At 42.3% G+C, this 24822-nt stretch overlaps 2 protein-coding genes across 2 annotated transcripts in view; both read right to left on the bottom strand.

The window, feature by feature from the left end:
* USP24 (ubiquitin specific peptidase 24) overlaps nucleotides 1–15416 on the bottom strand; it is a 195879-nt gene extending 180463 nt beyond the window's left edge. Inside the window, exon 1 of the mRNA XM_053242957.1 lies at nucleotides 14779–15416. Coding sequence (XP_053098932.1) covers nucleotides 14779–15141 — 363 coding nt within the window. The 5' untranslated portion in view covers nucleotides 15142–15416. The remainder of the gene's footprint in view (nucleotides 1–14778) is intronic.
* Nucleotides 15417–19047: 3631 nt separating this feature from the next.
* On the bottom strand, nucleotides 19048–22290 carry LOC128325024 (uncharacterized). Its single transcript, XM_053250370.1, has 2 exons — nucleotides 22193–22290; nucleotides 19048–20415 (listed from the first exon to the last, which is right to left on the bottom strand). Exon 2 carries the CDS (start codon nucleotides 20402–20404, stop codon nucleotides 19649–19651), a length of 756 nt encoding a protein of 251 aa, XP_053106345.1. The 5' UTR covers nucleotides 20405–20415; nucleotides 22193–22290; the 3' UTR covers nucleotides 19048–19648.
* Between the last annotated feature and the right edge of the window lie 2532 nt (nucleotides 22291–24822).

Here is a 24822-nt window from a genome sequence, read left to right on the forward strand (position 1 = left end):
ATATGGCAATGAGGTCATTGGTGACAGTTTCTCATCAGAGTTTCACTTCCCATGGGGTTGTTATCACAAGTCACAATACCACCAGTTTATGACAACCTATATCCCCACCACCACCACCACACATAAGCACTTTGCCTTTAATCTGCTTACTCCTGTCCAGGTCCAAAGTGAGCTCTGAAACCCAAATCATCATTTGTTATAATTTATGTGGAGAAGCTTCAATTTTTTCTTACTTCATAAACTTGCTCGCAATACATTTGAGAGCCCTGAGTCTAAAGGCATTCAGTACTGCTCAAAAGCACTGGAGTCTATGAAGTTCTCCATCATGTACAAGATGGGTAGTAAAGGTTGGCCAAGGTCCCAGCTTAAGATTTAGCCTTTTTTAAAAGTGCCAACAGGATGTGAACTGCTGCCAACCACAAATTTAACAATAAATCCCCATGAACACATAACTACCAGAAAAGACCAAAACCATGACTCACTGCACACTGACTTGTCACTGAACAGGCTATTTTCAATCACTGGGTGTACTTGGACAAGGTTCAAGATTTGTGAATTAGTCGTCATGGGTTCTGTTTCTCCAAATCAGTCCACTGTCTCATATATTGCTTGCATTTCCTGATCTAACAAGTATCGTCTCTCTACTAAAAATAACTGCACATTTACAAAATAATGCTTCCTGTCTCTGCAAGAGGACATAAAACACTGTAAAACAGGAAACAATTATCCAGAAAGCAACAATAAGGAAATGACAGAGGGGATATTAAATAATACAGTCTTCCCACCTCCCTGGAGTACCAAAAACAACATTGTGACTATAGAACTGCACTTGAGAGTCAAGCAGTGAATGATGGACAAGGATAGCAAGATGCATAAGAACACTCAGAAACAGAGCAGTAAGCACAATAACTTCAGTATAACAAACCTTTAAGTGGTTTGAACTCTTGCTCTCTTTTTTCTCAAAAATAAAGGCTCCCCTTAAAAGAAAAAAGTGTGCTGTCAAGTTGATTTTGACTCCTGGCGCCCACAGAGCCCTGTGGTTTTCTTTGGTAGAATACAGAAAAGATTTACCATTGTCTCTTCCCACACAGTATGAGCTGCTGCCTTTCAGCATCTTCCTATATTGCTGCTGCCCGATATAGGTGTTTCCCATAGTCTATTACTCGTATAGTTATTCAGGGAGTTATTAACTCCCATAGTTATTCAGGAATAAGTAGCGTGCATGGTGTGTTTCCCATAGTCTGGGAAACATACCACACACACTACTTATTCCTGAACTGTTTTGTTTGTGACTTGCTGGAGTAGGAGCCTGTTCTATTTCTTCTCTACATACCTTTGTCTACTCAAGACAAGAACTAGAAGCAGAGCAAGAAGAATTCTCGGATATATTGTGTTTCCTATGCTATATAAATGTAATCTGGAAAACAACATTTCAATGAAACACAAGATACTAAGACTGTGTCAAATTTTTGGAAGTTTCTTTCCCCTCCAATGCAAAACCCCTGCTAACTTGGAAAAGAGGCAGCTTTTAAATGTGGTGATTCTCTTTATTTAGCAGGGGGAGAGTAACTGGCCCTATCCACCTCAAGCACAGTACCTCCAGTGACTGTTGCTGGTGTCTATCTTATGTTTCTTTTTAGATTGTGAGCCCTTTGAGGACAGGGATCAATCTTTTTATTTATTATTTCTCTATGTAAACCGCTCTGAGCAATTTTTGGATTTTTCATTGAAACAACCAAAAAATACCCCTCCTTGGGTATTGGCAAAAAAAGAACAGTTGCTTTTTGCTACAAATGGCTGTCCTCCATGGGCCACTTGAGGCACTCTTGAGGGCATTACATTTCCCAAAGGACTTCAAGTTATTTAGGTTCTCATGTCCTCACAAGTTTCTATATGAGAATATGCTATTATTTAAAGGCATATTTTGCCTTTTCTTTTGTATCACTTATCTGCTAATTTCACATGTGACAGGGGAAGAAGCTTGGAGGAAGGGATGTCTAGGGGAATCCTGTTAGGAGGCATTTCCCCCGCTTTGGGGAGGTCAGTTAGGGCCCAAATGCATTACTTTGGATCATGATTGCACCAGTATTTTTCCTTGGGCAGTACAGCTGCAGACTGTGGGATTTAATATTAGCTTTTCCTCCTGTATACTGGAGACCCAATTTGGTGCCCTGAAGACCTTTCCTTGTTTACTCATGGGTTTTGTTTGCACATGCATACAAACAGATGTTTCATCTGTTTACAGTTTAAATTAAATTATATTGAATCCATTTTGATATTAGAATTTGATTTAGTTAATTTTCTTTCAAATGTGGTGTTTCTTTAATTTTTTAGACTTCAATACTTACTTGCATCTAAATTAAATTCCTTAATTTGATTATTTTACCCTCCTTTTTTCTCACTCCTAATACTTCTGTTTCATTATGCCTCACTGACAGGACTGCAAGAAAACTGAGCAGAAGAAAAACATCTGCAGCCAAACACAGGAATGTTTAGCATAATGCCTTCTTGGGTTCACTGGAGAGACTGCACGAACTGCAGACAGCGTCTCCAGGAACTGTTTGAGGTGCCACCTAGAGTGGTGAGAACCCTATGCCCTATCAGACACAGCTGATTCCCTACTACCCTCCAACTGTTGTGCCTCTACCTCTCCAACCAATACCAACAGCACCTCCAAATCAAGCCATCACTTGCCCTGGGTGCCCACCTGTATTTCTTCAGAGACACTATTTAGTAAGGCTTGGTCATTGTTAACACCAGAAGAAATTGCTTGTCAGTATTTAGTATTGAAATGCTTTATTTGATGCATAACAGAAGCAGGATCCCCAAGAACGTTGTTCTTTAATGTTCCCCTTTATTTTTTATTTATTTATTTTTGCATTTATATACCGCCTTTCATTAAAAAGATAACCCCAAGGCGGTTTACAAAAGTTAAAAACATACAATAAAAACACACCCTTGGATGTTGAAACCCTTTTCTCTGCTGGAGCAGAGGAGAACTATACCCAGAGAAGTGGAGCTACAAGAAGGCTTCTAAAAATAGAACAACATTTCCAAACATACAAAACTATATTTACACCAGGAAATACAAACATTTTATTTTTTTGAGGTGGAGAGACTTTTGTTGTTACACAAGGATGATTTTTCTGCACTTAAAAAGTAATTGAGAAGATAAAGCTTTTTAAACAATTGCTGATCAAAATATTTATTTGGTATGAAATAAAGCATACAAAAAAAGCACACAGTTCAGTACTTCTTTCAATTCTTGAGGGCAGCTGTTTCATGGCCCTAGTGAGTTCCTCAAATGCTGCAATTGGTCTGGACAACGATGCAGCATTTGTTCCTAGGACACTTTCACTTACTTTTCTCAAAGCTGACCTATTGACAAAAGGAAAAGAAACAAAGTTATTTATGGATAACCAAGTAGTCCACCAACATGTGTACAAAACTTATCTTTACCTTGTGGAACATGGTGAGAGGATGATAGGGAGAGGACACACCACAATCTAGATGTGATATGACAGCACAAACATTTCCCCAGATGTCCTATCACTCCTGCATGGACCGTGGTAGTTCCAGTAGCAGAAGTCCCCTATGGTGCTGCTGCTTCAACAGCTCTAAAGGAATAGTGATCATTAAATTAATAATGGTGCACTTCATTCACCAAACGAGAAGCCAGCACAAGTTTGGCAAAAACAAGTCATGCCAGACTAATCTCATCTTTTTAAAACAGAGTTACTAGTTTAGTGGATCAATGGAATGCTGTGTACAGAGAACCTTCATTGTAGCAAAACATGTGACAAAGTCGCTCAATATTCTTGTAGATGCCAAATGCAGGTGAAATGATACTGATGTTAGGTAGAGTCACAGCTGGCTGAGCCACCATACCCAGCGAGAAGTCACTGTCCAGAGCAGGGATGTGCACAAAATGTTATTTGGATGCTGAATCACAACACATCCCTTTAACATGGTGGGATTGTGCACATCCCTTTAACATGGAGGAGAGCAGGTCTATACCTGCTTCTCCACCGCTTGCTGCCACGTAACTGTGGTGCACCTCCCTTGCTATCATCATGCACCAGCAGCTCTTTCCCCAGCTGCTGGCATGGGTGGAAGCCATGTGTGTGCTGGTTTCACGCAGGAGGAGAGTGCCGCTGGAGTGCAATGATAGCAGGGGAGGGGTTGCAATTAAGGAAATGGCAGAATGCAGTGGAGGAGCAAGTATGAACCTGATCTCCTCCGCATTAAAGGGGATGCATGATCCCACCGTGTTATAGGGATGTGCTATGATTCGGCATCCGAATCATGTTTCATTCACATCACAGCATGCATGTCCATAGCCCTGTGCTACTAAACCTTTTCATAAGTGACTTGGAGGAGAGACTAGAGAGGATGCTTATCAAAGTTGTAGATGCTACAAAGTTAGAAGTGAGAGTTGACACCTAAGGAGACAACCAATATTCAAAACAATCAGGACAGGCTTCAATATCAGGTCAAACCAAAAAGGTGATGTTCAACAGAGACAACAGTAAAGTGCTGCCTCTGGATTTAAAATAGAATAAAATAAAATGTACAAGTACAGGATACAGGAGACCTGCTTTGGCAGCAGTACATTTGAAAAGGATCTGGGTATCTTAGTGGACTTTAAGTTGAATATGAATCAGTAGTATGATAGAGCTGCTAAACAGCTAATGCAATCTTGGGCTGCACTAATGAAGACATAAATCATGAGAAATTAGAGTTCCACTCTATTCTGCTTTGGTCAGGCTTCACTTGGAATAGTGTCTAGTTCTAGGCACTTCATTTTAAGAAAGGCATTGAAAACTGGAAGAAGAGGAATGAAAACATGGTGAGGGGTCTGAAAACTACGTCTTATGAGGAACCATGGGGTATGTTTAGCTTGGAGACTAAGGGGAGATATAACCAAGTATCTGAAGACCTGCCACATAGGCCTTTTCTTGTTCTCTATTGCTCCCGAGGGCAAGACTAGACCAATGGAAGAAAGTAGAGTCAGGCTACACATTAGGAAGAATTTCCTAACTGTAGGCGCTGTTGGACAGTGGAACAGTCTACCTTACACAGCGGTGGGCTCTCCTCGTCTTAAAAACACACACATTTATTTTAGTAATTTCTACCCCACCTTTCCCTTTTAAAAACAGGAACAAGGCAGATAATGTAACAGAATAAAATTCAACAAATATTTGTTGTAAAATTCAACAGTACAATAGGTACTTACCAGCATGCATGTCCATTATCTCTTCATTTTATTTTATTTATATTTTATTTATTTAATTTCTATTTGTACCCCACCCAAAACATCCATCTCTGGCCGGTTCACAGCAAAACAAAACAAATGTAAGCAGAAATTAAAACCTTAAAGCAATTTAAAGCCACAAGTCTAGTTAAAAAGCTTGGGTAAATAAATATGTCTTTAAAGACTTTTTAAAAGTTGTCAGAGATGAGGAGGCTCTTTTTTTAGCAGAGTATTGGGGCGGCAACAGAGAAGGCCCATCCGTATGTAGTCACCAGATGAGCTGGTGGCAATTGCAGATGAACCTCTCCGGAAGATCTCAATGGGCAGTGGGGATCATAGTGAAGGAGATGTTCTCTTAGATACCCTGGACCTAAACTGTTTAGGGCTAAGGATGTGTCCAAAACATTTCAGAGGCCATTATGGAAGCCTCAAAAACTTTTCGGCCACCAAGACCCTTACAGCTTTCGGAGGCGGTGAGGGTGCTCCCTTAAGGGTGGGGGAGGGTGCCCGGTACTTCTGGCCACTTCCGGCCGAGGAAGGCAATGGGGCGGCAGGGAGGTACGCTGCTGCCCCAGGGGGCTTTCATACAATGGAGCACTGGTGGGGGATATGCGGCAGGAGGGGTAAGTGAACGCGGAGGAGCGGTTCTGGGCACATCCCTATTTAGGGCTTTATAGGTTATAACCAGCACCTTGTATTTTGTCTGGAAATGTATTGGTAGCCAGTGTAGCGTAGTGTAAAGATAATATATCTAATAGTAATATAGTCTCTTTGGAGACCAACATGGCTGCCGCATTCTGTACCAACTGCAGTTTCCAGACCACATACAAAGACAGCCCCACATAGAGCGCATTGCAGTAGTCAAGTCAGTAGGTTACCAGCATATATTATTATTACATATATATCCCGCTCTTCCTGCAAGGAGCCCAGAGCGGTGTACTACATACTTAAGTTTCTCTTTCACAACAACCCTGTGAAGTAGGTTAGGCTGAAGGAGAAGTGACTAACCCAGAGTTACCCAGCTAGTTTCATGGCTGAATGGGGATTTGAACTCGGGTCTCCCCGGTCCTAGTCCAGCACTCTAACCACTATACCATGCTGGCTCTCATATGTACTACTGTTATGCAAATATGACAAATATTTACATAACGCTTTTCAACCAAAGTTTCCAAAGCGCTTTACATAGATAGATAGATAGATAGATAGATAGATAGATAGATAGATAGATGGCTCCCTGTCCTTAGAGGGCTCACAATCTAAAAAAAGAAAAGATCAGCAATAGCCACTGGAGGAATGCTGTGCTGGAGATATATAGCGCCAGTTGCTCTCCCTCTGCAAAATAAAGAGAATCACCACTTTTAAGAGGTGCCTCTTTGCTCAGTTAACAGTTACCTGTTCTGAGGTAGTTTATCTCAAGAAATAGACACAGCAAGTGTATCAGCCAAAGCTAATAGAAGGCACCTCTGGCCACTGCCAGGGAGAGGTTTGGATCCAAAAGCACACCCAGACTGCCTACGTGTTCCTTTTGGGGAAGCGTGACCCCACCCAGAACCAGCAGATCAAAATTGCCTTCTGGATTCCGACACCACACAATAAGTACCTCCATCTTATCTGGATTAAGTCTCATTTTATTATTCCTTATGCAGCCCATTACTGCCTCCAGGAAGGCATTTAGGGAGTTTATGCCTTCTCCTGATGTTGACATGGAGAAACAGATTTGGGTGTCATCAGCATACTGATAACATCCTGCACCAAATCTCCTGGTGATCTCTACCAGCGGTTTCATGTAGATGTTGAAAAGCACTGGAGACAGTATGGAGCCCTGGGAGATGCCATATAAAAGATCACATTTTGAAAAACAGCAAACTCCAAGCAACACCATCTGGAATGTGCCCAAGAGGTAGGAGCGGAACCACTTCAAACCAGTGCCTCCCACTCTTAACCGTTTCAGATGGTCCAGAAAGATACAATAGTTGATAGTATAGAAATTGCCAAGAGATCCAAAAGGACCAGAGTCACACTCCCTCTGTCAATTCCCCAATGGAGATCATCCATCAGGTGAACCAACGAAACTCAGTTCATTAACTGAGGAAAGCTTGTCTTCATTGACCCAGATGCTATCCAGGATTTTCCAGAAAGCATCTAGATCCATGACTTGTGCTGTCAATGCCTCAGAACAAATCAAGGGGACAAAACAAAGGGAAAACTTATAATATAGAAGGGAATACTTAACAGTGAATTCCCATGCCCCAAATCTCACTCTTTCCAGACTTAGGTAAGGTTATGGAGCTGCTCTCACCACCATTCCCTTGCCAGCTGTTTGCTCCAGAAAGAGGAAGGACAGTAATTTCATTTCACTATCATTTATCAAGCAATGTAATTCTATGAAATAATGAGACTATTACTGTGATTACATATGTCAAGAGTGTATGGGCTATGGGATATAACTAGGGAAGGCTGATTAATAGTAGATAGGGTAGAGGTATCTTTTTCCTGCAAAGTGGAAAAGAAGATATGCACATGTAGGTAGCTCTTTCCCTATCACCACTCCCTAGGGAGTTCCACCCTCAGGCCCAAACCCCCTCATCCCAATAACCCCCAGTTACTCCCCCTCCAACCCCATTCTACTCACCAGGAAGTGAACATACTATTTCAGGGCACATCCAGTCTTGATGTAGCCACTATCCAAGAACAACATAGTTGAGGGATCTCTGATGATTTGCAGAAAAACTTCATTACGCTGATCGCGCAGCAAATGGGAGGAGGATTGAAGGCTGTTGCCTCTACCACAATCTCCATCATGGTAATGAGATGGCAAACAGTTACACATATTATGCAACCAATGTCATACAATTGTGTGCTGGTGTATAATATCATCATAGGATTCACAAAACTGCTATATAAAACATGTGCTTCCTGTGTCAGGTGCCTGTCATGTGTCAAAACAGAGAAGTCCCAAAGTGTGCAGGCAGACATCATTTCCATGCCTTTTGCAAAACCATGCAGAGCTTTGTAAAACTGGGGTAAGGGGAGGCTTAGACCCACAAGGCATGTTTTCCTCAATAGACCCCAAAGAAGTACCTATTGCTGCTTACTTTTTTCCAGATGAATGTGGCACATTTTCTTTGCTTTCCTCTGTGAGATTAGGAAAGTACAACACAATTTGTTTTCCACTAAAAAGCTTTCAAGCATAACCACCAATTTAAAACACTTTCTTTTTAAATTTGACACTACAGTATTGCAAAACCTTGCATAAGCTACTAATTGTTTTAGGAGCTTTTATTAAATAAATAAGGGGAAACTGAAGATCAGATAAACATGTTCTAGGGAGTACTTAAGTTGGGTGCTGCAGAGATATATTTTTCCCCCAACTTACATTCTACAATGCTAGCTAATACTTCCCTTTAATACAAATTGAAATTTTGATTATTTCTTATAACACAAAGAATACTATTTGTTTCTGTTGGGACTATCATCCAAATAAAAGATTTCACAAGACTGAACACATTAAAGCACTTGCCCATTTCACCCACAGAATGTTTGAAGACTTAAGGATGCATTACATGGCAGATTCACAAAATTATGATATTTCCATAGCAACACAATGATTCGGAATTGTGTACAGATCTACTTTTAGTTAGAATTTATTTTAGCCTATTTCCTTAATTGTAGGTATTTTCTACCCTCAGACATAGTCAGCACAACTTGAAAGAAGTGTGGAAAGTGAGCAAAGAAAAGCAAGCAACTCATGGGCAAGACAGGTGATAGAAGAGTGTGTATGCCTAAGTGAAGACTTAGCATTAGAAGGAAATAAAACATACTTGGAATTCCTCAGACCTCTCCTCAACCCTGAGTTTCTGGTACAAATAAGCATTTCTAAACAAAAGTTATCAAAAAAATAAAATAAAAGATAAAGATCCTCCCAGGCTTTTTCTTACAAGAGACCACTGTTCTTAATCCAAAAGGATTTCCAAATGCTTTGCTGGAATTAACTTCTAACACTGGCAATTTTTGTTTAGTCCCATTTTCCTTTAACATTTCACTTCCTTATTAAGCAGCTGTCACTGAATAGAACTTCTGACTGGGAAGATGACCAGAAAATGTCTCTAATGAACGGTATCTGAAAGATACTTCCTGCCCAGCTGAGCTGTTGTTTGTTCCATGCATAAGTGACCTTACCTCCATACCAATGATAACCATTTCTATTACATCATTAAATATTCATTTGGAGGCTACTTCAGTAAACAGCAAAATACTTCACATAGAATTTGGAAATCCTTTAAAGTTAGAGGCAAGCAAGATTGTAGGCAAGCTACTGAAAACTGCACACATTAACTACTTTCAGTGTATTCCCGATATATCAGTTCTTAACGGTGGCAAAATTACCCATTGTATTTTGCTGAAGACTAGAAATAAGGTTAAATAGGCACAGTCCAGATATATCTGCTCCAAAAATAAAGGTGCCAGGAAAAATACGAAGATACTAACAATACAGAACCAGAAAGGCAATGACACCACTACCAAAAATCTGTTACAGTTTTATACAGAAACTGCATATGGATACAAACGTATAGTTTACACAAGATTGTAACACACCAGTAACGTACAATCCCTACAGCCAAGATCCCACAACCTCTTCATTTAAAGATCCACAGCACATAGGCATAAGTCCAAAGTTAAAGCACTCTAAACTGTTTCACCAATACTTCCCTAGCCCACGTGATTAAAAGGGGGACATGGCAAATGTGTGCCTGTTGTAATGTCCTCTCCAGATGACAGTTTAAACTAGCATGTGTAGTGCGTCTAGAGCAGCCATTTGGAAAACTCCCACCACCACCACGAGCACACAAGGGATGCAGAAGCCATCACAACAGATGCACACTCAGTTTCCCTCCCTTTTTATCATTTCTGTGGAACTATCATCCGAACCAGCTGCCTGTCCACTGATTTCGCTGGGAGAAAGTTTAGCAGTGACTTATCTATCTTAAAATGGCAATCTGTAAGTTAAGAAAAAAATGAAACCAGCAGAAATGTCAGTAATAAGTGGTAAAAAAACACACCACCTAACAGGAGTTTCTCAACTGCATATCTATGACACTCAGAGCTCATTCATGACAGAAGTATCTAAACAGAAGTATCTAAATTGTATGGGTACTTCCCTATATGAGCTACAGCCCTGCAATTTACTACACCTGTAATCCCGATTTTGCACAAGGCAAAAGTTGCCATATCAAGAATGAGCCCTGCACAGAGGAGATTCAAACTTAAATAATCCAACACACCTCCATCTGAAACACAACACATAATCAACTTGTGGAATTCTCTGCCACAAGATGTGGTGACAGCCAACAACTTGGATGGCTTTAAGAGGGGCTTGGATAACTTCATGGAGGAGAGGTCTATCAATGGCTACTAGTCGGAGGGCCACCTCCAGCCTCAAAGGCAAGATGCCTCTGAGTACCAGTTGCAGGGGAGTAACAGCAGGAGAGAGGGCATGCCCTCAACTCCTGCTGTAGGCTTCCAGTGGCATCTGGTGGGCCACTGTGTGAAACAGGATGCTGGAGTAGATGGGCCTTGGGCCTGATCCAGCAGGGCTGTTCTTATGTTCTTAATCTGTGAAATATATATCAGTTTCATACTCTAACCTGTCAATGTCTCTAAGTTATTTTTGATTTCCAGAATGATCACAAAACTACACCAAGAAAACACAGACAACTGTGAACTCAACCAAATCCACTAACAAGTAAATCAAACAGATCGAACTAAAACTAAAAGTAAATTATCTGCACTTGACAGATAAAGTCATAAGCAATATTTAATATATTAAAATATTTCCATATGTCTCATCGTAGTGAAGAAGCTGAGAGAAGAGAAAAAGGAAGAAACGGATAGACAAAACATTAAAAAACAAGTGTGTACACAATCACTTACATATTAAGAACTCTGACAAACTTCCAACTAGCGACACTTAGTTAAAACCATGCCACATAGTTGACAGTGATTTGCATCTGGGGCGCTTGAGTTTTGGTGTATACTTGTTAATTGGTTGTGTTAACTATTTTTGATTTATAAAGATAAATACTATTCATATTTATTAGACTGCAGAATGTTTGCCTATCTCAATCTCCTCATGGTACACCTCAAGACTGTGTGCATGCACTCACCTAAGAAATTCAAATTAGTAGCATCTTAACATTCAAGCGCAAGCTTTGATGTACCATGTGACAAGACTATAGGGCTTCTGACATCTGGATCAAAACACTCTTTCCAAAACAATCTCCTATCTGAAGATGGAGGAGATAAGCAAAGTAAAAAGCACACACTAAAAGCACTGTATATTAATTATTCATTGCTCTACATGGATTAAGCATTAATAAAGTGATTCAGAATTTCAGAATGTGCTGGGGAATGAATCCATAAACTAAGTTCCTCATAGCAACTGCACATCCATGAATACGCAAAATTAAAGGTGGTAGGCATCTTCTGCTACTATCTTCAGTTATCCAAGATGAGTTCAGTGGGATGAAAAACAAAGTTAAAGCAACTGAACTATGGGGAGGAGGGCAAGTATGCAGTGCACAAGTACCAATATTGGAGTCCAAGAGAAAAACAGCATCATTCCATCTTTTTGCTAACAAGAAAGAATACAGTAGTTCTAATGATAAGGTAATAACAAGGCCAGTAAGGGCTATCTATGAAGACTGCTTTCCTTAGGATCAAACATTCAAGTATCTTTCACGTTCCCCAGAAGCACAAACAGCAACTTCAGGGAGTACAGTTTAGATAGAAAAACATACAGGGGGAGGGACCACCATTCCTTCCCAGCACCACTGCACTATGATTACTTGAAAGTAATAATAAAGATGTTGGGAGGTCCAGTCACACATCTCCGAAAAAATGTCCCAGCCTGGTGGATTCAACAAGAATCTGCTTTCTTGGGGCTTCTGCCCTGGGTTGGGGCTCCCCATGGGGAGAGCCTTCTGGATCTAATAAAACCTTCTAGCCTAATACATCACAAGTAAGCACACATGGAGATACTCATACATCCATGAGAAAGGGGGTTCCTGGGAGTGGAGGAAAAGAAAACTCCCTGTACAACCTGTCTGATATAAAGGAGGGAACAGAGTTTTTAGGGTACAATCACTGGAAGAAGCAGGGTATAGTAACAGCCTTGGGACTAACCACAGAGACTGAGCAAATCGGAAGGAGCTAATGGGTCAATTTATAGGGTAAAAGGGGACACTGAACTAGTCCTCTGTTACTGATTATCTGGAGGCACTTCCCATGTATAATATAAAAAATTGAATCAAAAAAGAGCTAGACAAGAAGACAGGTTTATTATATCTCGGTAGCCAAAACTTGGGGAAGGGGTCCTATCAGTTTTTAGGCTCAGGCAGATCCAGGAAGGAGAATGATTAAGGACTTGAAGGTTTTAACACCTATGGAAGGAACACAGAGGAATGGGCTATGAGAAGTAAATGTGCCTTGAGGGTTCCTTTTGAGTAAATGAAGGTACAACCTGTATTTAACCTCTACTTTTTAAGCAGGTGGTCTTAAATTCAGAGTCAGCTTCGATTTGAGTAAATATGGTACTTCACCTCTTGACAATTTTAATCAAGATTTATAAAAGAACTACAGGTGTTTAAAAGTATAGTTTGTTTCAAATCAAGTGTATTTTCAAACCTTTTGTATAAACACTCCAGCAAACTTAATATGCAAACATAACTGACGGCCTGACAGTAGATCCTGATTAGTATCTTCTAAAACCTTGGAATAAGAAAAATGAAGAACACACTGACGATTGTACCTTGTCAGTCATAACTAACCACCATTGAAATCAATGACAGAAGCTGATCATCGTAACCCACTGAAGTCCCATTAATTTCAGTGGGACTTAAGATCCTAACCAGTGTTCTCTCTAATTTTTTCCATCTGTGTGTGTAATGAATTTTGTTCTGAATGGAAGTATCAAGACAGTATGTGCACACATGCATTCAGAATGGGGCTTCCTGATTCAACCAGAGCAGGAACTAAAATTAACTGAGTGGACATAAAAAAAACTTGTGAGTGCACACATGTGCACACGCCTTAGAGGGAACACTGATCCTAACTTCCTTAGAATACAACCCATGGTTTTATATATATGTAAAACAGCAATTTTGAAATTGCAAGTAACTCTTAATGGAATATTTCCTATGCCCTCTGTTCGAGGCAGTAGTTGTGGAATTTAGACACACCTGAGGAATGAAAAGCAGCTAGCTTTACAGACGATGACAACAAATATTTATATACCGCTTTTCTACAAAAGTTTCCAAAGCAGTTTACAGAGAAAAACAACAAACAAACAAACAAACAAACAAACAAACAAACAAACAAACAAACAAACAAGATAGCTCCCTGTCCCCAAAGGGCTCACGATCTAAAAAGAAACGTAAGATATACACCAGCAACAATCACTGGAGGTACTGTACTGGGGGTGGATAGGGCCAGTTCAGAGTGCACAGATATGCAAAGATTGATCTGGTTGAATCAGTCTAATTATTAGAAGCAGCTACTATCTTTATAAATTTGTCCACTTGTGGGGCAACTTACACTGTGTTCATACAACAGTTATTATTGATGGATAGATTCTTCTAGATAACTGCTTTGGGCCACAAAGGCAAAGAGCAACACATAAAACACATATACTGTGGACTACTATCAACACACTGCTGCAATCCTTGCAAAGTAAGAACAAAGCAATAATGCCACCTGAGCAGCACACAAGTTCTAGATTCACCTGTGCTGGGGCGGGGGAGGACTTTGTGTGTGATGATGAGTGACAGAGAGAAAAGACAGCTACCTGGCTCATAACTCTTCATCACTACTGCCCAGGCAAGACTGAGATGAGAAACAACTCTTTCCAAGCTTGAAACTATGTTATTCTTCCCATGTCAAACCAGGACACAAACACACACAGGATCAGCAATCAGCTGTTCGATGCACCATGCAGTCATCTGACGTGCTTATAGAAAACACTCAGGAAAACGTGCCTGCTGTGGTGTTTTCTTGGTGGTGCAAAAGAGGAGACGTCAGCCCGCGGAGACTGATATCGAAACTGAGGACCAAAAACGGTTGTAGAAAGGCCCTCATTCAGTCTAGGATCCCTATAACAGAGGGATCGTTTTAGGAATAAGACTTCAAAGCAAGACTGAGCGGGGATTCAAGGACGGGGCGAGGAGGAGTCATAGGCCTCTGTTCCTTTTACCCCGGGGACTCTCTAAGGTGGAGGAGGCAGGCGGTTGCTGCCGTAACTAGGCATTTCGGTGGCTCGGGAGTTTCCAGTTCTCCTGCACTCTGTGAGAACCGGGGCTCAGAGGCAAAGCACAGGTGCTCCTCGCCCAGAAGAGAGAGGGCTCGTTTCTAAGCGAGGAATCCTGTACACTCATCGCTGCAGAGGCGGCCGGGGCGGGGGCTGCTCTACGCGTGCACATACCCAGCCCTTCTCTTTCCCGCTTAGCCTCGCCTCCGCCGGCTCCCGTTACCTCGTTCTCCACCACCTCATGGTAAGCAGGGGGCGGGTCGAAACCGCTGCTGCTGCTGCCGCCACCAACGCTGCCGCCGCCGCCTCCACCACCGGTGCCGTCGCCGTCTCCTCCACCACGAGAGCCGCTGCTTTGCTGGGGCCCTCCCAGTCCGCTACCGCCACCACTTCCCCCTCCCTGGCCGCCTCCGCCTCCTCCGCTGTCCATGGGCTCGTAGTGCAGGCCGGGCCGCTCGTTGGTGAGCAGCGCCACAGCCTCGTTGATGTCATTCTTGGCCAGGCGGAGGGCCCTGCGGATGGCGGCCGCGTCCGAGAAGCCCATGCACAGCAGCGTGGTCATGTGCTGCTCCTCCTCGCTCTCCATGGCGTCCCTCGGGGCTCGGGCTCAAGCACGACTCCCGCTGGAATTGCCGCGGCGGCCACCCGCTCTGCGCGCCGCCATGTTGACGGGAACCTCCTCTCCTCCTCCCGCTTCCTCGCCGCCGCCTCGGGGCAGGACAACAGCAAGCCCCACACCCACCCGGAAGCGGCTTGGTGAAGCATGCACGGATACTTTGAAAGGGGGGGAGAGAGAGAGCGAGCATCCCTCGTCACGTGCCGAGGGAGGGAGGAGAAGCCAGGCTGCTGCCTGAGCATGAATGGAACGGGCGGGGGCGGGGGGTGTGCCGTTGCCATGGGAACCCCAGGGGCGAAAGACGGTGGAATGCTTAGGCAGAATTACTACTACGCACGTAAACGCCAGGGTGGTTGAACTGTAAAAGATCCCCGAAAAGAAAAGAAAACCGGATTCACAACAGTGTATATGCTGCCTGGGGACTTGCGTGCTACTACCACATTCTTTTAGGCGAGCTGCCTCATATTTCATGTACTTTCCCTTTTGTTTTTAAAGAGCTGCGAGACCTCGTGGTTGCAGAAGGTTAAAAAAAAAAAAAGCACTCGAATTTACGACCTGTTTAGAATGAGGCCTTAGAAACCACTTGAAAGTAACGAATAAACGTGGATAGAATCGGGCGATAATCTTGGGAACGGCGGTCACTTGGGCGTTATTCTACTTGAAATCAGGGGGGCAAATTTGGATGTGATTAAGGTCTACAGGGGCTTCTGTTCAGGCCTTTTCTCCTCTCATGGGTTCTCTGCTCCTGTCTTTACCGTCTGTCGCAATTTTCAGGTGCGTTGTTGGCCCCGGGCTCCACTTTCTGCTGTTTCGTGGAATGCTGCCTGAAGGTGCTTAAAGAAGAGGCAATATATGAAGAGACTTGCAGCATCTTAGACAAGAGAGGTCTCAAGCTTGAGTCCTCAGATTTGGGACTACAACGCCCAACAAAAAACAAAGACCAACGAACAATGAAGAGGAACGTGCTGTTTTCTTAAAATACTATTTGACATGTTGTACTGCATTTGTCAATATGACACTTCTAAAAGCCGGAATGGGAGGAAACAGTGATTAAAAATACATTTTTTTCAGAACCCCATACCTTTAGTGGGTGTAATGGAAGAGAAAAACCGGTACAGTTTTTTCCTATTACTTCCCCTCAATTCTGTGTGTCACTAAGGTAAAGTGTGCTGTCGATTTTGACTCCTGGCACCCACAGAGCCCTGTCTTTGGAAGAATACAGGAGGGGTTTACCATTGCCTCCTCCCACACAGTGTGAAATGATGCCTTTCAGCATCTTCCTATATTGCTACTGCCTGATATAGTACCAGTGGGGATTTGAACTGGCAACCTTCTGCTTGTTAGTCAAGCATTTTCCCGCTGCGCCATTTAAGGTGACTCTGTGTGTCACTATGCCTGTTGAATTGCTGCCTGTCATGCTGTTGATAAATGCACAAACTGGTGCCTTCTCATATAGAATCAAATATCTGAACTCTGATGACATTTCTTCATTGTGTTTATGCACTGTAATATAACTAATTAATAGACAGTCCTGGAATCCTGCTCCTCAAAGTTGCCACTGTTCTTTAAATTCATGCTCATCTCAAAAGCCAAGAGGTATAATTGTTTATTGACCCTCAAATGTGCCAGATTTTAACAAAATTCCAGTGTTAACATGTCGATGGACCAAAGAATGAAGGGAGTTGTAGTTTATATATCCTATTGTGTGTTTGAACCACAGAATGTATGTATAATCCATTACAGTCTGACCATAGTTGCTTGACTGTCTGGTTCAGTTTGTAATAATATAGATACGCTCTCTGGATTTAATTTCCCCTTTGGATACACTTAGTTTGCACTGACTGTTTTAACATGATCTGCTTTGCTTAGCATTTTTGGTTTGTACTATTTCTGTCACATAAGATCTGTCAATTACAGCCTTTCTTCCATCCCCCACCCAGTCTCTCATTTCTCTTAAAACAAATTTGAAAGGTAATATTGCACTATCTTAGCATTTATTTTCCTCTATTCATCTCTGCTCCCCACTCCTCCTTTTCTATCTTTTTCTTGGCTGTGTGCAAATCACCCTATTGTACAGTAAAACATTTTACACTGTATCTCCAAAACTGATACTTTGGTGCAAAGTCATATATAAAAGTTACATATTTTTACCTGCTTGTGTGCATTGATTATTTTGTGCAAGTAACTTTTTGAAATGCTGAATGTGAAATACCTTTCAGTGGATGTGAACAAGGATTACCTTTTGCTGCAGAACATAATATGGCCACAAACAGATGTGGGATCTATGGTCATCTATGAATACAATCATCAGTTTGTTGCGGGACCATTCAGGGTGAAGAAAGCGTGATACAAACAGACACAGAATGAAACAAATATGAGTGAAATAATGTGAAGTTAAAGGCTATATTTTGAAAGCATAGCTACTGCTACTGCGGGATTATCATATTTTATTTATTTATTATTTATTATTTGTTTGTTTGTTTATTTATTTATTTATTACATTATATCCCGCTTTTCCTCCAAGGAGCCCAAGAAATACTTTTCCTCCAAGTATTACTGTTAGAGGTTGTTGATTTTTACCCACAATAGGTAAAACAGCAGAGCACTAAGGAATGAGCACACACTCCAGTTACAGAGTATGTAGCAGAGGATGGTTTGGATATTGCAGCTATTTAGAGAAAACACATGGAGATCCTTGTATGACTAAACACTAAATATTTATTGGTTAAATACACTTAGATAGGAAAGACCCATATCTAATCTAAAGGACTACATAATGGATAGGTAAGGAGAGAGAGAGAAATGTTTCCATCTGCTAAGAGGGAAGGAAGGGATTCTGACTCGGCACAGGAAGTGCTGCAGAGTCAGTTCAGGGGTGATAGAGTAGGGACAGATAGGGAGACCCTGATTCACTGTCTCTACTCCCAAGGCCCCAGTGGTCATTAGGACAGTTGGTGCAAAAGGTCAATGCACTGGAAGTTCATCTCCAACAACTGCATACTTAAGTTTCTCCTCACAACAACCCTGTGAAGTAGGTTAGGCTGAGAGAGAAGTGACTGAGTCACCCAGCAAGTCTCATGGCTGAATGGGGATTTGCACCCGGGTCTCCCCAGTCCTAGTCCAGCACTCTAACCACTACACTAGCTGACCTGGCGCAGAGCATCTGTGCCCCTAGTTCTCCCTGTCCCTCCCTTCAGCCCCATTTCATTCTCCCTACCAGCCCCAATTCATTCTCTCCCCCCCCCCCAGCTCATTCTACTTCCGCAGCTGGCTGGCCTGGCCGCCAGTGCGCCACTTCTCCTCCACTGCCAGCCGCCGCTTCCTCTCATCTGCCCCTCACCGGGTGCTCCTGCCTTTTGGCCAGCAGGCGGGCCGGAGAGGGTGGTTATGCCGCCCTCTCTGCTGCTCGCCCACTGCCATCGTCTCCCCCCCCCACACACACACTAGTGCTCTTGCCTTTTAGCCAGCTGGTAGGCCAGAGAGGGAGGCTCCACCGCCCTCTCCGCCACCTGCCCACTGCCATCATCTCTCACACACACCGCCGGGCACTCCTGTCTTTTGGCTGGTAGGCAGGCCAGAGAGGAAGGTTGCTACCCTCTCCGCCGCCCACCCACCGACATGGTCTCTCCCACCCCGCCAGCACTCCTGGCTTTTGGCCCACCCGCTGTCATCCCCCCCTCCGTTGCCACCTTCTTCCACTCACCCATCACCCTTCCCTCCCTGCCGTCACAGCTTTTTTCCTCCCACTGGCCATCCCAATTTTTTTCCCTCCCACCCATACCCATGGCTATCTGGCAGCTCTCCGAACTCTCGTGAGAGCTGCCACACATGGGATTAACGTCTTAGAGAATTAAATATATAGATATGCATACGATATTCAATTTTCCAAAGCCTTTTGCAACATTTTCCCAAAGCCTTTTTCAACCCCTGCTAACTTGGCAAAGAGGCACCTTTTAATGTGATGATTCTTTTTATTGAGCAGGAGGAGAGTAACTGGCCCTATTCACCTCCAGCACAGTACCTCCAGTGACTGTTGCTGGTATCTATCTTGTGTTTCTTTTAGATTGTGAGCCCTTTGCGGACAGGCATCCATCTTATTTATTTATTATTTCTCTGTGTAAACCACCCTGAGCCATTTTTGGAAGGGCGGTATAGAAATCGAATAAAAAATAATAATATAATTATTATTATTTCTTGTTTACACAGTCAGACAGGTGTTATTGACTGGTTTGTTTTATCCAGATATCAAGTCCTTCCTGAGGACCTGGGATGGTTGAATTTTATTGTCAGTGTTGTAGATTATTATAGATATCATCACAAAATATAGGCTGTTCCCAGGAAAGTTGCGTTTTGTAACTGGCTGATGGTGATTTCTGTGGCCCCTAGGGTGTTGAGGTGCTCTTCAAGTTGTTTTGGAATTGCACCTAGGGTGCCAATTACCACTGGGGTTATTTTGGTCTTTTTCTGCCACAGCCTTTCAATTTCCATTTGTAGATTTTAGTATTTTGTGATTTTTTTCTATTTCTTTTTCTTCTGTTCTGCTATCCCCTGGTACTGCTATGTCGATTATTTTAACTTGTTTTTCTTTCTTCTCGACTACAGTTATATCTGGTGTATTATGTGGCAGATGTTTGTCTGTTTGTAGTCGGAAGTCCCATAATATTTTTGCATCTTCATTTTCGACAACTTTTTCAATTGTATGGTCCCACCAATTTTTGGCTACAGGTAGCTTGTATTTTTTTTTGCAGATGTTCCAGTGTATCATCCCTGCTACCTTGTCATGCCTTTGTTTGTAGTCAGTCTGTGCGATCTTTTTACAACAGCTGATTAGGTGGTCCACTGTTTCATCTGCTTCTTTACAAAGGCGGCACTTGCTGTTTGTGGTGGATTTTACGACTTTTGCTCTTATTGCATTTGTTCTTAGTGCCTGTTCCTGTGCAGCCAGTATTAAAACCTCTGTTTCTTTCTTCAAGTTGCCATTCTTAAGCCATTGCCAGGACTTGGTGATGTCCGATTTTCCAGTTATATTGTGCAAATATTGACCATGCAGTGGCTTATTTTTCCATTTTTTTGCTCGGTTCTTGACCTGTTCTTTCTTGTAGGCCTGCTTTGTTTCATTGGTGTTGAATAGTTTCTCGTTCTTGAGCATTTGAAGTGCATCTTCTTCACTGTCCTTGATATATTCTTCAAGTCCTTTTTTCTCCTCCTCTACTGTTTGATGGACTTGCAGCATTCCTCTTCCACCTGAGTTGCGAGGGAGGTATAGCCTCCATTATTATTATTATTATTATTTTATTTTATTTTACTAGTATTGACTAGATAAAGAAATTGCTACATCAATCAACCATTTTTGGGGGTTGTGGGCGTCCAGATAGGAAGTCCTCTCAGCCGGTGAAGTAGCTAGGTGCAGAAAGTACAATAACCTGAACCGCACTGCAGCCTTGTTAGCTGATCTGAAAGTGCATGGTGCTCTAGTGCCCTGAACTATATCCTGGCCTATTGCCTGCCTCTGTTTTTGCCAACAAAAAAGATTCTTCCCATTACTTGAGAATCCAGCACAATCAAGCATACACATTCCTTGGGTTTACTTAAAAACTGCTTAATTTGCATAAGGGATTTCAAATAAAATTTGAGTTTTCCTGGAGTGTGCTTTTTAGCATAGCATATGTACACCTCTGTGTAAAGAAGTGCTCTCCACAAACCCAGTTATATGTGACAGGTCTTGTCAAATTACAGTATCACAGGTTCATTGTCCTGGATTTCCTTCCTAATATTAATCAGCAGTGTTCTCTCTAATTTTTTTTTAACTGTGTGGAAAATGAATTTTGTTCTGGGTGGTGGTATCAAAGCAGTCTGTGTGCACATGCAGTTAGAGCAGGACATTCCTGAGTCAACCTGAGCGGGATCTAAAATTAATGGAGTGGACATTTAAAAATATGTGAGCATGCACACACACACACATGCCTTAGAGGCCCCACTGTTAATCAGTCATCTTCCTGGGTAAAAGAAAAAAGTGATAGTGCCTCATATGTGCTTGACATCAAATTATTATTTATGTTATTATTTATATTTGTTTTCCACCCTTCATCCTAAGACCCCCAGAGTGGTTAACAGCAAGATAAAAACAACTATACAAGTTCAATACAAACATTTTTTTAAAAAATGATTTATTCCTGCTTTATGGCAGAATTGGAGCTAAATCAGCAATAGTAGAGATCAAGACTTGCATGGGCATTTTTCCACATGGGACTTTTAAAGCCCTTTAGCTTGCATCTCCTCTGGAATGGAGGGTGTGATTTCACATATCAGGCAGATTTACCCCAAAGTCCCTGTGAGCTGTCAGGGAGCATTCACAGTTTTCACACACAATTCAACTTTTTCATCATGTGTTAGAGTGTAGCCCAATTTATATCTGGGGTGAAAAAATTCCACTTTTTGCATCAAGTTTTTGGACAACTTTTTTTTTAACCCCAGATATAAATTCAATTCATGCACATCCCTGCTATGTATATCAAAATATGTTGCTTCCCTCTCTACCCCCAACAGATGGACACTAAACAAAGGCTGGAAAATATCCCTTGTTCTAGAATTCACGGCATCAGGGGCGTAACTATAATAGGGCAAAGGGAGGCAGTTGTCTGGGGGCCCACTGCCTTGGGGGCCCCCCCAGAGGCAAGTCACATGACTGACTCCCCCAGCCATGCACCCACCAAGGCCTCCTTCAATTGTATTCATCCTCCGAAATTGATGTGAGTGTTAAGACCTGGAGCTACCAGAACAGCATGTCTTTCTCTAGTACCATTAAATGACTTGCATCGTCCACAATTTATAAAACCTTTTAAAAAAATTTAGGAGGATGTTCTATTGTGGCACATAGGTGTTATATATATATATAGAGAGAGAGAGAGAGAGAGAGAGAGAGAGAGAGAGAGAGAGAGAGAGGGAGGGAGGGAGGGAGAGAGAGATTTTACTAACTATGCTTTTTGTTACCACTATTCAGCCTCATTTAAGATTTCTTTACTTCATAAGCTGGGCTTCATCGAAGGGGGGGCCCATTTTAAAATCTTGTCTCTGGGTCCACTCCAACCTTGCTACACCCGACGCCCCTGCATGGCATGCAGAAATCCAGTAGGCAGAACTTTTCTCATCTTCATGCTGGGAAAACTGCATCTGTTGGATTTCTTTCTGCTCATCATGGAACTGCTTAAATACATGAAACTGTTTCTTTAATAGAACTTCTGTAAGAGGAAAAAAGTGTAATCCAAGCTGTAATATAAGTGAACATTTATGAACCTTAGAGACCTGTGACCTTTACCTTTGGAAATGCTGCAAGAACATGTGGGATTTTGATAACTAGCCAGACTAAAAATAGGCTGTGATTGAGTGAAATTCAACAACCTGTTCAAGACCAGAGCAGTTTTGTTGATTCCTGTATGGATTGTTATTTACTCAGTAAGTTAAACTAATTTTAAGTCCCAGACAAACATATTTGATCTATGTGGCTGAAGGCAGGATTTTCAAGCTGCAACCTGGATTATTATGGCTTTTTTTTTACATACATCAATTTGTTCACAAAGTATTACAGTTGTAAGAGTAAATATTAATATTTCCTGCCTTCCCTTTGAATGTCTGTCATTTTCTTATCATTGATAAATTCTCTGCTTCTTTTATCTTAAAATAACAGACTTTTTTTACAACGATCATGTGGCTGTTGAGTCATATTTGTAGGACATTCTAATATTTTTAAAGTGATTTTATTCAGTCCAAAAGGCTGATTCCCAAGTGTCTTGATTAGTAAGAACATGGTGACATGTTACTGAATGCAGAGATTCAAATGAGAACATTTTTGTTCATGAATCTGTTTTAACTATGGATAAAAGGAGACATATGTTGAGCTTAAAATGTATAAAAGAGTTTATTTTTAACATTGTTTTAACATTTCTGCATTTAGAACAGCACACCCTAAACAAATGGAAGAAAAGGAAGTTTGTATGTGTGCGTGTGCATTATAAAGGCAAGAGAGTGCTTGAATAGTTAATATGTGGCATAAAAACTGCATCCCATAATTATAAGCCCTGAACTGTTTGCCATAAAATTCAACCTGCCTAAAATCTGGTACAGAGTAACTTGGTAACAAACACCTCCATCTCTCCAAATTTCATCCCAGCTGTGACCAAGGGCTTGGCCACAGCTGGCTCTCAGTCTAACCATCCAGTGCCACCAGAATAAGCTTTTTGACCTGTGTGACTGGTTAGACTCCCAATCACTGTACCCTGTGAGGCTATTTACACGTGCATGTGTGAATAAGGAAGCCCAGACTGGTTTTGCATATGCATGTGTACTGCTGGGATAGACCCAATCCTGGCGGCACCATGGTGGCCAACCTGCTTGTGAAGCCTCCCTCCCAAACAAGGATCATCTGGTTTTTTGGATCATCTGTCAGCTGTGGCTGACCTTCTGCGGTGCTCGTGAGGAGGGGAGGGGGGATCTCATGTGGTGCATTATTGGAGCTCAGGGGGCAGGCAATGCAGGGTGATGCGCCCTGGCACACCAACCCTTGGAGCTACTGGCAGCAGCTGGTGCTCATCTGGGCAGGCTATCTTACTGCCCAAGGGACAAAAACAGATTGTCTGCAGGGAGGTAAGCTCTTCAGGGCTTCCTCCCTGCAAATCCTATTGAGAATCGGCTCTTTGTCTTTAAAAACCAAAACCAACATTCAGTAGTGTGGTATAAAAGGGCAGGTAGGTGTGAGGTGGTGCTAAAATAACTGACAGGCATACCAGGAAAGTAGTATAAAAATAAGAAAGTTTACTTGAAGAAAAGGTTTCAGTTCAGAAACACAGTACAGGAACAGTTGTTGTACGGTTCAATTGGCAAAAGAACAAAATACAAAAATACAAACAAACAAGCTTGCTGGCCTTCTCTGCCAAGGCCTAGCAGATTAGAGTAGGATCAGTTCCCTCACTGCTACCTTCTCTCCCAGTTTCTGCCCGATCCACCACTGCTAGTGTATTGGCCTTCTGCCTCTCACAACGCTCAGCAGCAAAACCTTTCACACAGAGAACTCTTCTCTAGAGGTGTGCACGAACCAAAAATTGCTCAAATTCAAGCTGAACCATGTGCTGCTGAATGGGTTCAGTCAAACTGGCCAACCAGTCTGGTCCGTTTGACCAAACCAGTTTGGCAGTTTGGGCAGCTAATACTTGTAAAGGGGGAGGAGATTGGGGGTCCTAGGAATGCTAAGGGGCGGCCGGGTTGGGGCAGCAAGAGGTAATAAGATTCATATCCCCCCAAGTGGCAGCCCAACCCCCCATGTGGCCCCAAGCATACATGATGCCTTCTTAGGAAGCTGCCCACATGGTGGCAGCATGGTTCTGGCCTCTGTGGATGCATGGAAGCCAGAGCCGCACCACTGCCACATGGGCAGCTGTTACCAGAACTGCCCCAAGCCTTGAGCCCAAGGTGCTGGCTATACACCTCAACTATGCTTTTGGCTTAAAGTGGGGAAATTAGTTTGGGTTGGGGAGCAGTTCAGTTCCAGTATCAATTAAAGCAAGTTTGGTGCATTTGGAAAGGATGAGGAGATGTAGGTACAGTTCAAAGATTTATTAAGGGTAAAATTGGAGATACAGAAGGCAAAAGGTTGGGCAG

The sequence above is a fragment of the Hemicordylus capensis genome, chromosome 4 (assembly GCF_027244095.1).
Source record: "Hemicordylus capensis ecotype Gifberg chromosome 4, rHemCap1.1.pri, whole genome shotgun sequence".
Lineage (NCBI taxonomy): Eukaryota > Metazoa > Chordata > Lepidosauria > Squamata > Cordylidae > Hemicordylus > Hemicordylus capensis.